Source organism: Anopheles marshallii, chromosome 2 (assembly GCF_943734725.1).
Source record: "Anopheles marshallii chromosome 2, idAnoMarsDA_429_01, whole genome shotgun sequence".
Classification (NCBI taxonomy): Eukaryota; Metazoa; Arthropoda; class Insecta; order Diptera; family Culicidae; genus Anopheles; species Anopheles marshallii.
Genome location: NC_071326.1, coordinates 1,284,503 through 1,298,574, shown reverse-complemented (window position 1 = coordinate 1,298,574; position 14,072 = coordinate 1,284,503). Strand labels below are relative to the sequence as shown.

The window sequence follows — 14,072 nt, the reverse complement described above, 5'->3', positions numbered from 1 at the left end:
AACCGCACGCTAAAGAAGTAGAAAACACGCTGAAAAAAGAAGACAAATCGCGTTCCTGTGGGTGCGAACTGTCAAGCGCTGTGGCTTGATAGGAAAAGATACGCGGATATTTTCTTTATCATCTTTTCATCAGTAATGTCGAAAGCAACACGCACAGCGAAAGGCTTGGACTTGATGGGATTGGGGGAAATACTGTGATCGAGCTTGGCGGAAAAATTAACCAAACGGTGTTCAGGCTTCGTCGTGAAATACTTGTGTAAGTGTGATAAATGAAATCTTTTGATAAGCCAGTGTGTCGCACAAAGTGAACTTGCGTTGACAACATGATTACGTTTTCTTGGCGCGCGTCAAGCCGATGCCATCAGTTTTGGGCACCCGAAGCGAAGCTTGTAAGAGCGAGAGCAAAAACAAAATGGTGCGCGCTTGTTGTTGACGGCGACTTGTGAGTTACAATAAAAGAGTAAATTTGGCTAAACATATGCATCTGGCAGTCAAAAGGACGATTGCTTCATGTGAAAAAAAATAGGGACAAGCTCGTAAAGCAAACCGGTTGGAATCTGCGCTCCCGATACTGTGCCGTGCAAAGTGCAAAAAGTATGACTATTCCAACATGCATATTTGTTTGATTTTTTTTGTAATATAATTGACAACAGCTAAAAGTTTAATGTTATTTAGGCAATTGTACCTACGAATTGCTCGTGAGCACACAAGAGGACAATTTTGTGGTAAACAAAATCTAGGCTATCGATGTTTGACGCGGTTATTGCAAAACGCGGGAGTTGTAATGTTCTAAAGCAAGCATATCCATACACTCTTGATTTGCGATGGGTTGTCTCTTTTCCGCATCTCGCCGGATCTGCAGGGACTAAACCATGTATTTTTTTTTGCAAGGAATTAACTCCAAAATTGACAGTGTTTACAGGGGTTGCATCTTATTTGCGTAGAGCATGCTAAGATCATGCAATGGAACATTCCTGTGTTACAAAATAAGGTGCATTCTTTGCCGTTATTCTAATGGTTTGTCTCTCTTACAGATTAAACCCAGGAAACTTTATCTGAATCCTACACAATTCACCAACTCGCGTACCCCCATAAAAAAGCAGTCTCCCTTTACTAGAGAAGATGGAGGAAGAAGATAAAGTAGAAAATGCTTCTGCTGGCCCAGGTGTTGAAACTGGAACATCAAACGATGAAATGAAATTAGAAAATCCCATCGACGATTCGGACGTCAAGGAAGGAACAAATGAAGCTACATCAGACTCGAAAGAAGAGCCAATGGTAGAAGAGGCAGAAAGCGAACAACAGGCGACAGATCATGAGCAGGTCGTTGACGAAGAAACTATCCCTGAGGAATGCTCATCCGAACGTGCGCCATTAGAACTAAACCCTACAGAGGACAATGCGGCAATTTCCCAGGTGGAGGATGAAGAAATGATTGTAGAGGAATACGTTAATGAAGATGAGAAACCTGATCCATCTGCTGAATGTGAAAAGCTGGATGAGCACGACGTTGAGGATACCACCAATTCGGTGGAACATTCTGTCACTAAACGAGATGATAAAGAAGATGGAGATAGTGAGAAATATGATAGTGCTGTAGAGGAAATGGAAACAGATCATCCCGAGCACCGGGAGCTTCATACGGTCGAATCCGAACCGGATAAAACGGAAAACCGCGAAGATCAGGCGCCAGATTCCGAATCGGATCACCCAGAGCAGCGAGATCATCAAGCCCGAGAGTCCGATTCAAATCATCCAGAGCTCCGCGATGATAAAACGGAGTCCGAATCGGATAGACAAGAAGCTGTCGAGTTGCCTGCCCCGGATGATCCATCGAAAGAGGCAGAACTGGGTCAGCAGTCCATAGAGAGACAACTTGACCATGAAAGCAATACGTCGTCCCATTTGCAGGATATAGAAATGACAAATGTGGATGAAAGTGTACACGTCAAGTCTGACGCAGATCACTCGGCCGATGCTTCTGCGGCAGAAGATCCTTTCGATCAGCTGCGACACTCGACCAGCGAAGTCATCAGCCATAACGATGGAGAGAACCAAGAAGACAGAGATGGGGAAGAGCACGAAGACGATAGTGCAGTTGATAAACAGGAACCGCACGATGTACGGCATGCGGATGATGCCAACAAGCATCATCAGCAGGATGACGAACCATCGACAGAGTCGGAGCAGACTAATGCAGAACAAAATGCTGCTGACGAAGCAGCAAAGGAAACGAATAGCAACAGCACCTTGGAACCAACAGCGGAAGATGAGTCAATTGCTGTGGTAGACGAAGGAGAGGAGGAAAGAGGAGGAGAAAATGAAAACATTTGTTTGTTGCCGGATGATGAGAGAGCGGTATCCGATACAGACAAGCAAAGTGCCGTGGAACAAGAAGCGACTGTGACCGAACAATCGATGGTAATCGCAAATGATGAAGGGGAAAACAGAATGGGGGAAGAAACAACGAGAGGAAGCAATGAAGAGGAAGAAGAAGAAGGACAGGCAGGCTTTGCGCCTCCACTAGAAGAAGAAGGTGGTACTGAAGAAAATGATCTCCAAACGGCGACAACCGAACCGGTTGAGGATATGGAGGTCGATTTGACAGGCGTGCAAACGGAAGATTCTCCTACCAGGGATAATCAAATCCGAGAGTTAGCAATACTGGCCGAATCGGAAACATGTTTCCAGTGTAAAAAGGAATTGTGGCCTTGCCTGTACACACTTTCTGGTGAGGCGACCAATGAAGTATCTACCCAGCGGTTCATTTGTTCGTTCGATTGTGTGCAGCGCCTTCGCACGGATCATCCGGGTAAGTTTGAACTGATACAGCGTCGCGTTAGAATTATGCCGATCCTCGAACATCAGGAAAGTTGCGTGCGTTGTGGAGAGCAGCATTTGTGCCGGTATCGATACAAGCTGGACGATGGCACCTACACGTACCTTTGCGATTTGAAGTGTGTCGAACATTTAACAGCGATTAACAAAGAAAAATACAGCTTGGTGAAGAAAAGATACATCATCGAGGAACGTGCCGCGCCGCTTACAGAGGACAAACGTTGCGTTCAGTGCAGCGACACGAAACCGTGTCAGTTTGAGTTCAAACAGGACGAGGAGCAGCTGCACGTCTGCAATGACTGTGTTGATCTACTGATGACGGAACATCCCGACTTATTCCGATTGCATCGGCGTCGCTCGGTACGTGTTCGTAATCTTGGCAAGGAAAGCGCAGCGGGTGGCGGTGTTGGCGGCACGAGCAGTTCGAGAGGCGACGTGGTGAAGTTTACCGCCCGCACCGAAGAGGAAGCCGATGCAGCACGAATCGAGCGGGAAGCTTCATTCCTGCGTTCCTGCCATGAATGTCAGAAAACGCTACAGATCCTCTCGGCCCGATGGTTACAGTGGGAAACGATGGAGTTTTGCGATGAAAAGTGTCTCGGTGTGTATCAGGCTGCGAACGGGTCGCACTGTGTCCAATGTAGGAAAGTCGTTTCAGTGAACAGTATGGGCAAGTTTTGCGTTCGCTTTGGATTCAGCATTTGCCAGTTCTGTAGCGCAGCATGTCTAGAAAGCTATAAGAAAGCGCTCAGAACTTGCTCCTACTGTCAGCAAAGCATTAACAAGCAAAACGATCAGCTTGAGTTTCGAGTGGGTCGAATCGGTGAGCAGGGTGTGTTAAAAGATTTCTGCAGCGCTTTGTGTCACAGGATGTACCAGGCGTGCCTGAATCCGTCGCTGAAGCATAAGCCCCACGTGTGCGGTGTGTGCAATCATGATAAGATGACCAAGCTGATTGTGCACCTTGAAGGGAGGGAGCATTATTTCTGCAGCACGCCATGCTTTTCCGCGTTCAAGTTCGTAAACAATGTCAATCCGGATGAGTGCGCCATGTGCAAGGATTACTTTGAACGAAAATCAAACGCATCGTACACGATCTACCAACAGGGACAATCTGCCCATCTTGATCCGTTAGCGTTCTGCACGAAGATGTGTTTAAACCTGTTCATTTCAACCAGTCGAGAGATAGTTCCGTGCAATTGGTGCAAGGTTAAAAAGTACACTTTCGATATGATTCTACGTCCCTCCACGATGGAAAGACACTGCTCGCTGCACTGTTTGACACTTTCCGAGGTATCGTCGAGCGTGAAGTTAACGCCGTGCGATCATTGTCTGCTGGTCCGAACCGCACAGTACGAGCTAAATATGTCCGACTCGAGTTTGCGCATATTCTGTACCTACCAATGTCTAATGAAATTTCAGAGCCAGTTCAGTAAAACGAAACCGATCGGTTCCTCAATGGGTCCCGTGCCGATGGGTATTCCGAAGCGTATTCCCCGAGCTACTACGACGGCAACGATCACTCATCAGGCGGTTACAGCACAAACAACACCAGCGAAAGCGTCACAAACTGCTGGCGCCAGAACCGCTGCTACTGATACGGGGACACCGCGGCCACGAGGACGTCCTGCGAAGTCGGTAACGATACCGAATGCTACTTCTGCTGCTAGCAACAACAGCAGCAAAAACGGCCCCGGATCAAATCTTCCCGTTATCACCTCGGTCCATTCGCTAGCTGGTGCAATCAATAACCGCGGATCACGGCCCAAACCAGGCCAGATAAATTTGAATCAGAAAAATTGGCCCGAACTGCGTGTGGCTCTGGAGCCACTGACGAATATTCCTGCATCTGGAAGAGTACCGCTTAGCAGTATACTACCTAACATCAATACGCGGACGGATTTATCATTAGGAGGGACGACGACAGCTTCTAGTGGTACAAAAAATGCATCCGTTTCGGCATCGACTGAAACATCAACATTTGCACCGTCTCCGGATCCAGATTCGACGTCAGCTCCGAACGATGATTATCCTGCTTCACCTGCGCCATCGGCCCCTTCACCGGTGATTAGGACCAGAGTCGAAACGCACACACAGATTGTGACAATTCCTCCCACACCGACGCAGGTGGCAAATGCTTCGACCATGTGCAAACCGATGCAACTGACGAAGAGCATCTCCTGCCGGCCAATTCAGTGCAACGTCGCATGCCAAACGGAGGAATGGTTACAGCGCAAGATCGTCATTCCAATACCGGTACCGATCTACATGCCTGTGCCGATGTTTATGTACTCGATGCCAACGCCAGTGCCGGTCCCGATCCCGCTGCCGATCCCAGTGCCCATCTTTGTACCGACTACTCGCAATTCCGCCGGTGGTATCATGAAGGAGATAAAGAAAATCCAAGATAAAATGCCCACCGATCCTTACGAGGCAGAGCTTTTAATGATGGCGGAGATGGTAGCGGGTGACAAGAAAAAGGACGAAAGTGACTCCGACTCCGACGATGGGGCGGGTGTGGGCGATGACCATTACGGCACAACGGAGGCGGTAGTGACCAGCGACGGAATGGAACATAATGCATCGTTCAGTGAGGATCTGGTGCAGATGGCACTGAAGATGGCTTCGAACGAGTTTTCCGAATCGCAAGTTGACTTGGAATCGGCCATGCAAGCCAATACGATCACGCAACAGCAGCAACAGCACCACGGCTATGGTGATCTGCAGCAGCACCATCATCAGCAGCAACAGCTCCTTTTGCTGGAGCAGCAGCGGCAAGTTGCATCACCGATTGTTCAGCGCGGTCGCAAGCGAGGTTCGACCATGGGTACGCGCTCCAGTACGGCGGCAAACAATAACGCGCAACAACAACAGCATAGCTTAACTCCATCATCCAAGCGTATCAAGCGCGAGCAGCTGGGTGAACCGTCGCCGGAACCGGTGAATCGAATAGTGGAACCGGTAGAGAAACCGGACGCTAACATGTGTCTCAAGTACACGTTCGGAGTGAACGCCTGGAAGCAATGGGTGGTAACGAAGAATGCCGATCTAGAGAAAAGCTCGATCCGCCGGAAACCGTTCAAGTCCGACATCCTGCAGCTGACCGCCGATGAGCTTAACTATTCACTGTGTTTGTTTGTGAACGAAGTGCGGAAACCTAACGGTACCGAGTACGCACCGGACACGATCTACTATCTCGTGCTAGGTAACGCATTCAAAACTTTTACGAGTAAATGGTGGTTCACTGACGTTCTAATTATGCTTGCACAGGAATACAGCAATATTTGTTCCAAAATGGAAGAGTGGAAAACATTTTCACCGATGCGTACTATGAACGCTTCACCGATTGTTTGGATGAGGTTGCCAAAAAGTTTTCCATGCTTTACAACGATTCTCGTAAGTGCCACGATCCTTTTCGATTCCTTTTCGTGCTGTTTTACTTCTTACGTAATGTAAATGGTTATTTACAGAATTTATCGTAACACGAGTTGAAGAAGAGCATCTCTGGGAGTGCAAACAACTTGGGGCCCATTCACCTCATGTATTGCTGAGTACGCTAATGTTTTTCAACACGAAGCATTTCAATCTGGTTGTAAGTATCTCGCCAAGCCGATCTCTTTGTGAAATTTTAAACGCTCGTTTTGTTTGTTATATTTTCAGTCTGTGGAAGAACACATGGAACTTAGCTTTTCGCATATCATGAAGCATTGGAAACGGACACCTCAGCAAGGCGCTAAGTCGACGGCCACAAGAAACGTTTTGCTTCGATTTTATCCACCGCAGTCATCTCTCGGTAAGATTGATTAAATGGTTTTATTCCTGGCTTTTGTTTGTTTCTATATCAATTGGACGCTTTCTATTCTTCCCCTGCCTGCAGCTAACAATACGCGTAAGAAAAAAGTGTATGAACAGCAAGAAAATGAAGAAGATCCCCTAAGATGTCCCGTGAAGCTCTATGAATTCTATCTGTCGAAATGGTGAGTAAACAGTAGTGCGTTTTCCGATGACTGCATTCGTTTATTAATCTCCTTTTCCTTTGCTTTAGCCCCGAGAGTGTAAAAACACGCAATGATGTATTTTATCTGCAGCCGGAACGTTCCTGCGTTCCGGATTCTCCCGTATGGTACTCCACGCAGCCACTGAGCAAAGAAGCGCTCACGAAAATGTTGCATCGCGTAAAGATGGTAAAGGAGATCAACATTGCATTACTTACAAGCTAATGAAAGGAATGATGCACGGTGTAGCAACAGCAAGATCTTTTACTGCGTACCCTGATCGGTGGTGACGGTCCCAGTGGTCGTTGTGTGAAATCTTGGAATATGTGGCATTCAGTCCTGGCCAAAAGTGTGCGCACTGGCAGTGGTTCATTAGTTCCACCATCTGTAGCACACAATTTTCGCTATAGAATTATAAGAAGTGTGCAGAAAAAAGAATGGCTGTAAATGTTTCACGCACGAAGCAAGTAATTACGCAGATTACTATTTGCTAGTATAGCAATGTATCACTATGGCACGAATAACTGTGCGGTTATTCTGCCAGTTTTAGGTCATAGTAAATTTAAAAATTAAAGCAGCGGAATGCATCACTCTGCATTGCGAAACGTTGGTTAACGATCCTGCATCTCTTGAACCGCAGGAGCTTAGAAGCAGTAGTGGAGGTGCACTAGAATCTGTGCGAAGCACGTAAGTCATTAGGAAAAAACAAGGCCCGTGTCATCGTGTGCTGTTTTTGGGCAATGTGAGATGCACTGATACATAGTTGTCAGCGTGTCCTTCTCTAGATTGAACCTCGAAGTTAACAGCACATGTTAATGTTTAACGGTGTCATATTGTTTTGAAACAAATAGATTGTTTATTTTTTCTTTGATTATCGGAACTAACGTGCTTTTATGGAGATCTATCTGTTTCAAATTTCTCTTAAGTTTTGTCCATGCAGTGCAGTGTACAAAGTGTACAAAGCAAGCAATGCAAACTAATAAGATAGCCATATTTGTCAACGGTGTGTCTGTACATAGATGTGCACAATTGCAACATAAAGCAGAAGTCTCCTAAAAATACGCGCATGTAGATCTTGAGAATAGTGTTTTTTCTTGAAACTATAGAAAATATTAGATTCCATGGAATTACGTGGGCACTCGTACATCCAACGCTAAATAATAAAGTAAGAACATATTTCGTAACTAATCATTTCTAATGTATTTATTGCTACGAGGGTACAGTTCTTGTTAGTGGTAAGGATATACAGGCCGTGGTGTTGGACGAAGGGCAGATACGTTAAGCGAGTTTGGTAGGTTTCACAAACGTGCGCTTGCGTTTCATCTTCTTCCGTGCCAATTCTAGCGAGTGGATTTGCGAATAAATTTCGGTAAAAATCTCCTTCTGCTCTTCCTCTGGTATGGTGCGACGGTACTCTTTCATGAGATCGTACTTCTCCCACGGTTGCGCTACTGCTTCTGCCTTCCGTCTTTTCCGTTCGTTCGTGTGCTCGTCAATGTTGGCCACACCCTGAAGGTTGTGTCGTTCCCAGCGTGCGTACCAAGGTCTCGGCTTGAGCACCACTTTCACATCGTTAATCGGCACCGGTGAACCTTCGGGTAAGATTTCCGGTTCCATATTAACATCGAACGTACTATATTCATCCAATGCATCGCGCAGGTACAGCAAACTATCGTCCAGCCGCTTTTCCAGCCGTAGCACTTCGATTTTTTGCAGCGTCGGATCATACAAATCGTAGCTAATCTCGATACCTTGATGATCGATCACGTTGCGCAGAATGAACCTGGCACGCAGTCCACATTTCTCCCTTAAAATGCAAATACCTACGAAACGGGCGGTTTTATTTTCGGCATGCAGATCCGAAGACGTAACGGCAACAATAGAGCCAACATAAAACTCCGGTATATCGATGTTGGCCCGTCGGTCCAACATATCCTTGCGTTCGAGCTTTTCGCGTACGGAATTGCGCCATTCGACTTTCGGGTCTGGGAGAAATTCTTGGTACACGTATCGGTAGTTGGGCGGGATTATGGATTTCCGCTCCGCGGGGACATTACTACCGGAGGCAGAGACTTTGGCTACATTCGGTGGTTCTGGAGCCAATTTGGTTGAGTAACACCTTGTTGTCGATGCCGGTAAATTGTCTGTAAGGTGTGATAAACACGGCCATCAATAGCTTGTGTGTCTTTATGCAAACGGATATCCCTTACCTGTGCATAGTGTTTTCATTAACCACGCAATTCGGTTGGCAGCGTTATTCCGGTAGAGATAATTCATTGTCTTGCGTTGAAAATCACACACGCGCCTCACCAAGAGGGAATTTTCCGATTCGCAGTAGGACCGACTGTTTTGGTTATGTGTGTTCCTGTGTGTGTGTGCCCTGTCCACTGTGTGTCAGCGAGCGTATAGTGTCGTGTTGAAAGATCAACAGAATATTCTGTAAAATTTAAAAAAAGAAGAGGCCCATAATCTTCAATTATGCTGCATTGCTTGATAATCTAATTCGCAAATGTTGCACATTTTCAACATGGTTCTATTTCCAATATGAAATAGAATAAACGGCATGAAACGATAAGTTTTCTAGACCAACTCAGATGACAGCTGAACAGCAAAAAGTCAAAATCTGCGTAGACGACCGACATCTTTTCCTCGGTGCGACTTGTAGTGCAAGAAGCAGGATCCTCCGATCTAGCCAGCGAAAAATTCCAGCCGAAGCAAACGAAAATGCTGTCCAGAGCGGTGCTTTTGTCAGGTAAGAATAATGTCCGTGTCCGTCTGATTCGCCAATTCCGTTGCCCAAACCCAATTGAATGGGAGTTCTTGCCATGGAGAATGCATATCGTTGCGTTTATGTAATCAGTTTGTGTCAAAATTGCGGTCTCTTGATCGCAAAATAGGAAATCTTCCCGATTGCGGCGGAACGATTATGCAAACGCGCGGTGCAAACTGCCGGATATGAAATGGGATGGCGTGTTTGAAACAGAACCAGAACAGAAGAAACCCACTGGGCACCTAATTGTTCGTTTGTCTTTGTTTACGTTAATCTCCAGCTGCCAAGAAGCCAGCAGCACTTGTTCTGGCTCGCGGTGCTGCCAGCCAGCCCGAACGTCCGAAGCGGCCTGAGCATGGTGGAAAAGTTCGTCTCGGTTTCCTACCCGAAGAGTGGTTCACCTTTTTCTACAACAAGACGGGAGTTACCGGTCCGTACGTGTTTGGTGCCGGTCTTCTGACGTACATGTGCTCCAAGGAAATCTACATCATGGAACACGAATACTACAACGGTCTGTCGCTGGCCATTATGGTTGTATACGCCGTGAAGAAGTTTGGTCCTTCCTTGGCTGGATATCTGGACAAGGAAGTCGACGTAAGTGTTCAATTATTAACAGCTGAGCGAATGGAGCGAATCCACATTTCGAGCGCGTTCTAACATTTCTATTTTTGTGGGATTTTTGACACATTTCGAATGCAGAAAATCGAAGATGAGTGGAAGGAAAGCCGCGAAAACAATATCCAGCAGCTGACTCAAGCCATCGAAGACGAAAAGAAGGAACAGTGGCGTGCTGAAGGCCAGACCATGTTGATGCAGGCCAAGAAGGAGAACGTTGCCCTGCAGCTGGAAGCCGCCTATCGCGAACGTGCGATGAACGCGTACCAGGAGGTGAAGAAGCGCCTGGATTACCAGGTAGAGCGCCAGAACGTGGATCGTCGCATCTCGCAGAAGCACATGGTTGACTGGATCGTAAACAACGTGGTAAAATCGATCACGCCCGATCAGGAAAAGGAGAACCTAAACAAGTGCATTGCTGACCTCGGTGCACTGGCCGCTAGATCGAAGTAAACCATGTTTGAGCGTTTCTGTTGGGGCGCAGAATTGAAATCAACAAATTGTTAGCGAATGTGCCATGCGCACTACGTAAGACGTCTGCGACACACGGGCTCATTAGCATCTCGTGTATCTTGATGTAGCTACCAACAACAACACGTCTAAGTAATAAACGATATCCGATACTTGTCACAGTCATTAGTATCTGTTGAGATGGATAATGATGATAAAGATTTGGTGGGCAAAGCGCTTCATAAAAAATGCATGCAATTAGTGCCAATATACTAGGGTTTCGAACTATTTCCAACGCTGTTGGGTAACAATCTCTTGGTCAAAACGGTTCGGTCGATTCAGCGATGTTGGTTCAAAAGCTGAAAACATTGTTCTTCGCATTGTCCGCCGATTGGTGGGCCGAGTTCCGCCAATGGGAACATCTGTGCTGTCCACAGCGGACAACAGCGCGGTTAGTGTTTTTGTTCCTGTTTTTCTTGCTGCTAGAGCTAACCGTTTTCGTCATAACGCTACTCTACATTCCTTCGCGTATCGACACGGGATCCTTTTTCCTGAACAACGGTGTGCCTACGATCTTGATAATTGGTACCACCGGAAGTGTCTTCGGTCTAACCCATATGCTCTCGCATCGAAGTCAAATTGGTGGCGTTTCATTAACGTTGCAACACTTTGATCGCACACTGCAGCAGCTGGATTTTCGACTGCGCTGTGAACAAGTCAGCTATTGGACGACAGGCTGGTTCGTTACGGTGTTGATCACGACGATCCTTTTCTCCATCGCCATACAGGTGTTTGGCAGACTGGTATTTAACAACTTGAACACCATCGTCCTGATAGCGTTCATAAACGTTACCAACATTCCATACATCATTTTCACGGTTTGGTTTATAGTTTGCGAACTTTGCGTATCGTACCGTGTGCGATTGCTTCACTCTCTACTAGAAGGTGAAATGCGCTCATTGGCCACGACTAAAAGAACGAATAGTAAGGTCAAACGACCTAGCCACCTGATAGCAGGTTTGACCGATCTGCATGCGGTACTTTCAATAGCCGTTGGTCACATTAGGGCGGTGTTCAGTATGCACATAACGGTGACCATCGGAGCGTACGTTATTCTGTTGATATTTTGCATATTTTCGTACTATCGAGCGGCCGTCGCGTTGGGTGAAATTGAAACAAACTTTGCCTGGCTAACAGGATGCTGGAGCCTCTACAACAGTTGCTTTCTGCTACCGAAGGTTCTGTTCGGAGCGTGGATTAGAATGGAAGCGGATCGATTAACTAAACTCGTTCATCATCATTTGCGCCAATCTGGGGAGCAAATGGTGCAAGATCAGGTGTGTTTTGATGGGTTTAAGGTTAGCAAAATTTAAACAGCAACGTCTGATAAATCCCTTTTCCAGCTGTACATTTTATCTCAGCAGCTGGAACATCATTCGTTCAGCATCCGAACGGGGCTGTTCACCATAAATTGGCCAGTGTATGCTTCTGTAAGATACACGCAAGTGAAACCATGTGAAAAATTGGTGGCTTAATCTTAGGCTCTGTTTGTTCAATTGTAGGTTATCGGGTACATCAGTACGTACGTCGTAATTCTGATCCAGTTCGATAGTAAGGCAATGGATATCTCCAAAACTAACACGCCGCCGATTGGAAATTCCCGCTAAAAGTCTGTATCTTTGTATCAATAAATCGATTTATTCAGTATCTCCAAAAGCTTCCTACAGTTTCCATCGTTTATTGTTGCCGTCACCAGTGTCCAACCTAACCGTACCAAACTAACACCTAAACTGACGATCATTTTAAAGGGACATTTCTAGCTGTAGCGGCGCTCGAAAATGTTGACGAAGAAAGAAACTGTCCGACTGGGATGTTGTAATTGGTGTAAAAGCACATTCCAGGATGCGGCTTACATGGTGTTGGATGAGGGGCGTTATAACAGATGGTCAATTAGTGCTTTTTCCAACTTCCAAACCTCCGAATGCTTGTTCGAGCGCTTGCAGCTCGTCTTCACATCCGGCGGCCCTACTTTTGCCCATTTTGTGGGCAGCTTTGGTATCTTCTTTCGTCGCCGATTGTGTTCGCGACTGAATTTGTGCCATTGCCCATTGAGCAAGCTTCTGCGCCTCCTTTCTTTTGCCCACCACGGCCTTCGAGTTAGAAATGTGGCCACAGCACTGTAATGAACCAAGAACGCATTTTATGAACATTTCGTAAAGACTTGTGGCTCTATCGAAACCCACCAAAAACAAACCATACAAGGCTCGCAGATTGTTAACGTTCAGCTTTACCGCTTTGCAGTAGTGTGTTTTAGCCATCTCGATATTCTCGATGCCACCCTGAAAACACCCCCCACAAAAACAACGGTTTCATGATTGATGATCTGAGTTTGAACGCTCTATAAGTGGCCATACCATTGTGTACCGTATATCAGCCAACCGCTGATGGATGAGGTGACTGTGCGGGTTGTGCAGCAGTAGCTCCTCCATGCAGAATGCCGCCTTCGCATATTCGCCTTCCGCCAGATACAAATTGCATAGCTCATGCCAACCCTCCTGGTCGGACATGAAGATTTTCATGTAATCGCACAGCTCCTTGATTGCTTCGTTAGTGCGGCCCTGCGTTTTCAGAATGGCCACTTTGCGCTTCCGCGGTGCAGCATTCGTTTCATCCTTCCGAATGATCTGTTCCAGCTCGTCCAGCGCATCATCGTACCGTTCCAACGCCTCTAGAAGCATCGATCGGTACTTTTGTATGCGAAGACTGCCGGGGAATTCGGCCGACAGGATGCTCACGCAGTGTTCCGCCGTCTCGATGCGGTTACAATCGAGGGCAGCAATTATCACCTGTTCCAGCACCAGGTGACGTTCGTTGCCTAGCTTGCTCTGTTTTGAGGACAGTACATTATCCCACAGTTGCATTACATCGTCACTCTTCCTTTCGTTATCGTCCCGCCACTTCCGTAGCAAGTTCCGGGCATCTAAAGATGGAAGGAAACAGTAGACAAAATATTCACATTGCTCTAGGGCTAGGATTTAAAGCACCATGATAAACAATAAATAATCACACCTACCTGACCAACTCATATCTTCTACGTTGCAGGACATATTGTTTGTATTGCAGGCAACCAATTCACATCGATACAACCCACGGTTCCTTATCGGAGTGTAAAAATGTAATCCAATTAGCAGTGGCAATCAAATTCTGGTTCTCAAAACGATTCGCCAGCGAACACGGTGGTGAAGTTTCCGTGATTTTTTTCCTTCTGTTTTCTTCTGCTGTCATTGTAAGCTCATGTTTTGGCCACCGACGAACAATGTCGCTAGTGTGCTGGTATCGTTTATATCGTTTATACCGCTTTCCTGTTGTCTGTCATCGGTAACATTTTCGCGCGCATTTCGATG

The 14,072-nt window shown here is 46.5% G+C and overlaps 5 protein-coding genes across 6 annotated transcripts; 3 read left to right on the top strand and 2 right to left on the bottom strand.

Moving 5' to 3' along the window:
* Positions 1–1,122: 1,122 nt before the first annotated feature.
* LOC128710129 (uncharacterized) lies at positions 1,123–7,058 on the top strand. Of its 2 annotated transcripts, XM_053805170.1 has the most exons (7): positions 1,123–1,644; positions 1,762–6,043; positions 6,109–6,234; positions 6,309–6,430; positions 6,499–6,631; positions 6,716–6,815; positions 6,884–7,058. In XM_053805170.1, the coding sequence occupies exons 1-7, from the start codon at positions 1,123–1,125 to the stop codon at positions 7,056–7,058; spliced, it is 5,460 nt and encodes a 1,819-aa protein (XP_053661145.1). The 2 variants fall into 2 exon arrangements, with proteins under 2 accessions (XP_053661145.1, XP_053661144.1); XM_053805169.1 differs by having other exon boundaries at positions 1,123–6,043.
* Positions 7,059–8,111: 1,053 nt separating this feature from the next.
* Positions 8,112–9,110, bottom strand: LOC128707602 (39S ribosomal protein L19, mitochondrial). Its single transcript, XM_053802561.1, has 2 exons — positions 9,044–9,110; positions 8,112–8,977 (listed from the first exon to the last, which is right to left on the bottom strand). The coding sequence occupies exons 1-2, from the start codon at positions 9,108–9,110 to the stop codon at positions 8,112–8,114; spliced, it is 933 nt and encodes a 310-aa protein (XP_053658536.1).
* A 447-nt stretch (positions 9,111–9,557) lies between these two features.
* On the top strand, positions 9,558–10,679 carry LOC128710296 (ATP synthase subunit b, mitochondrial). The gene is made up of 3 exons (XM_053805345.1): positions 9,558–9,585; positions 9,884–10,197; positions 10,303–10,679. The coding sequence occupies exons 1-3, from the start codon at positions 9,558–9,560 to the stop codon at positions 10,669–10,671; spliced, it is 711 nt and encodes a 236-aa protein (XP_053661320.1). The 3' UTR covers positions 10,672–10,679.
* A 333-nt stretch (positions 10,680–11,012) lies between these two features.
* LOC128709418 (putative gustatory receptor 28b) lies at positions 11,013–12,335 on the top strand. Its single transcript, XM_053804413.1, has 3 exons — positions 11,013–12,005; positions 12,072–12,158; positions 12,231–12,335. The coding sequence occupies exons 1-3, from the start codon at positions 11,013–11,015 to the stop codon at positions 12,333–12,335; spliced, it is 1,185 nt and encodes a 394-aa protein (XP_053660388.1).
* Positions 12,336–12,614: 279 nt separating this feature from the next.
* Positions 12,615–13,775, bottom strand: LOC128719104 (ER membrane protein complex subunit 2-A-like). The gene is made up of 4 exons (XM_053812726.1): positions 13,742–13,775; positions 13,083–13,648; positions 12,912–13,007; positions 12,615–12,845 (listed from the first exon to the last, which is right to left on the bottom strand). The coding sequence occupies exons 1-4, from the start codon at positions 13,773–13,775 to the stop codon at positions 12,615–12,617; spliced, it is 927 nt and encodes a 308-aa protein (XP_053668701.1).
* Positions 13,776–14,072: the final 297 nt, after the last annotated feature.

Coding starts and splice junctions, on each gene's coding strand:
- LOC128709418 (XM_053804413.1), top strand. CDS start 11,013: ATGTTGGTTCAAAAGCTGAAAACATTGTTCTTCGCATTGTCCGCCGAT. Junction 12,006..12,071: donor AGCAAATGGTGCAAGATCAG/GTGTGTTTTGAT, acceptor TCCCTTTTCCAG/CTGTACATTTTATCTCAGCA. Junction 12,159..12,230: donor ATTGGCCAGTGTATGCTTCT/GTAAGATACACG, acceptor GTTCAATTGTAG/GTTATCGGGTACATCAGTAC.
- LOC128719104 (XM_053812726.1), bottom strand. CDS start 13,775: ATGTCCTGCAACGTAGAAGATATGAGTTGGTCAG. Junction 13,008..13,082: donor CTGATATACGGTACACAATG/GTATGGCCACTT, acceptor GGGTGTTTTCAG/GGTGGCATCGAGAATATCGA. Junction 12,846..12,911: donor CCTTGTATGGTTTGTTTTTG/GTGGGTTTCGAT, acceptor GGTTCATTACAG/TGCTGTGGCCACATTTCTAA.
- LOC128710296 (XM_053805345.1), top strand. CDS start 9,558: ATGCTGTCCAGAGCGGTGCTTTTGTCAG. Junction 9,586..9,883: donor CAGAGCGGTGCTTTTGTCAG/GTAAGAATAATG, acceptor GTTAATCTCCAG/CTGCCAAGAAGCCAGCAGCA. Junction 10,198..10,302: donor ATCTGGACAAGGAAGTCGAC/GTAAGTGTTCAA, acceptor TTTCGAATGCAG/AAAATCGAAGATGAGTGGAA.
- LOC128707602 (XM_053802561.1), bottom strand. CDS start 9,110: ATGAATTATCTCTACCGGAATAACGCTGCCAACCGAATTGCGTGGTTA. Junction 8,978..9,043: donor AATGAAAACACTATGCACAG/GTAAGGGATATC, acceptor CACACCTTACAG/ACAATTTACCGGCATCGACA.
- LOC128710129 (XM_053805169.1), top strand. CDS start 1,123: ATGGAGGAAGAAGATAAAGTAGAAAATGCTTCTGCTGGCCCAGGTGTT. Junction 6,044..6,108: donor GATCTACTATCTCGTGCTAG/GTAACGCATTCA, acceptor ATGCTTGCACAG/GAATACAGCAATATTTGTTC. Junction 6,235..6,308: donor CATGCTTTACAACGATTCTC/GTAAGTGCCACG, acceptor GGTTATTTACAG/AATTTATCGTAACACGAGTT.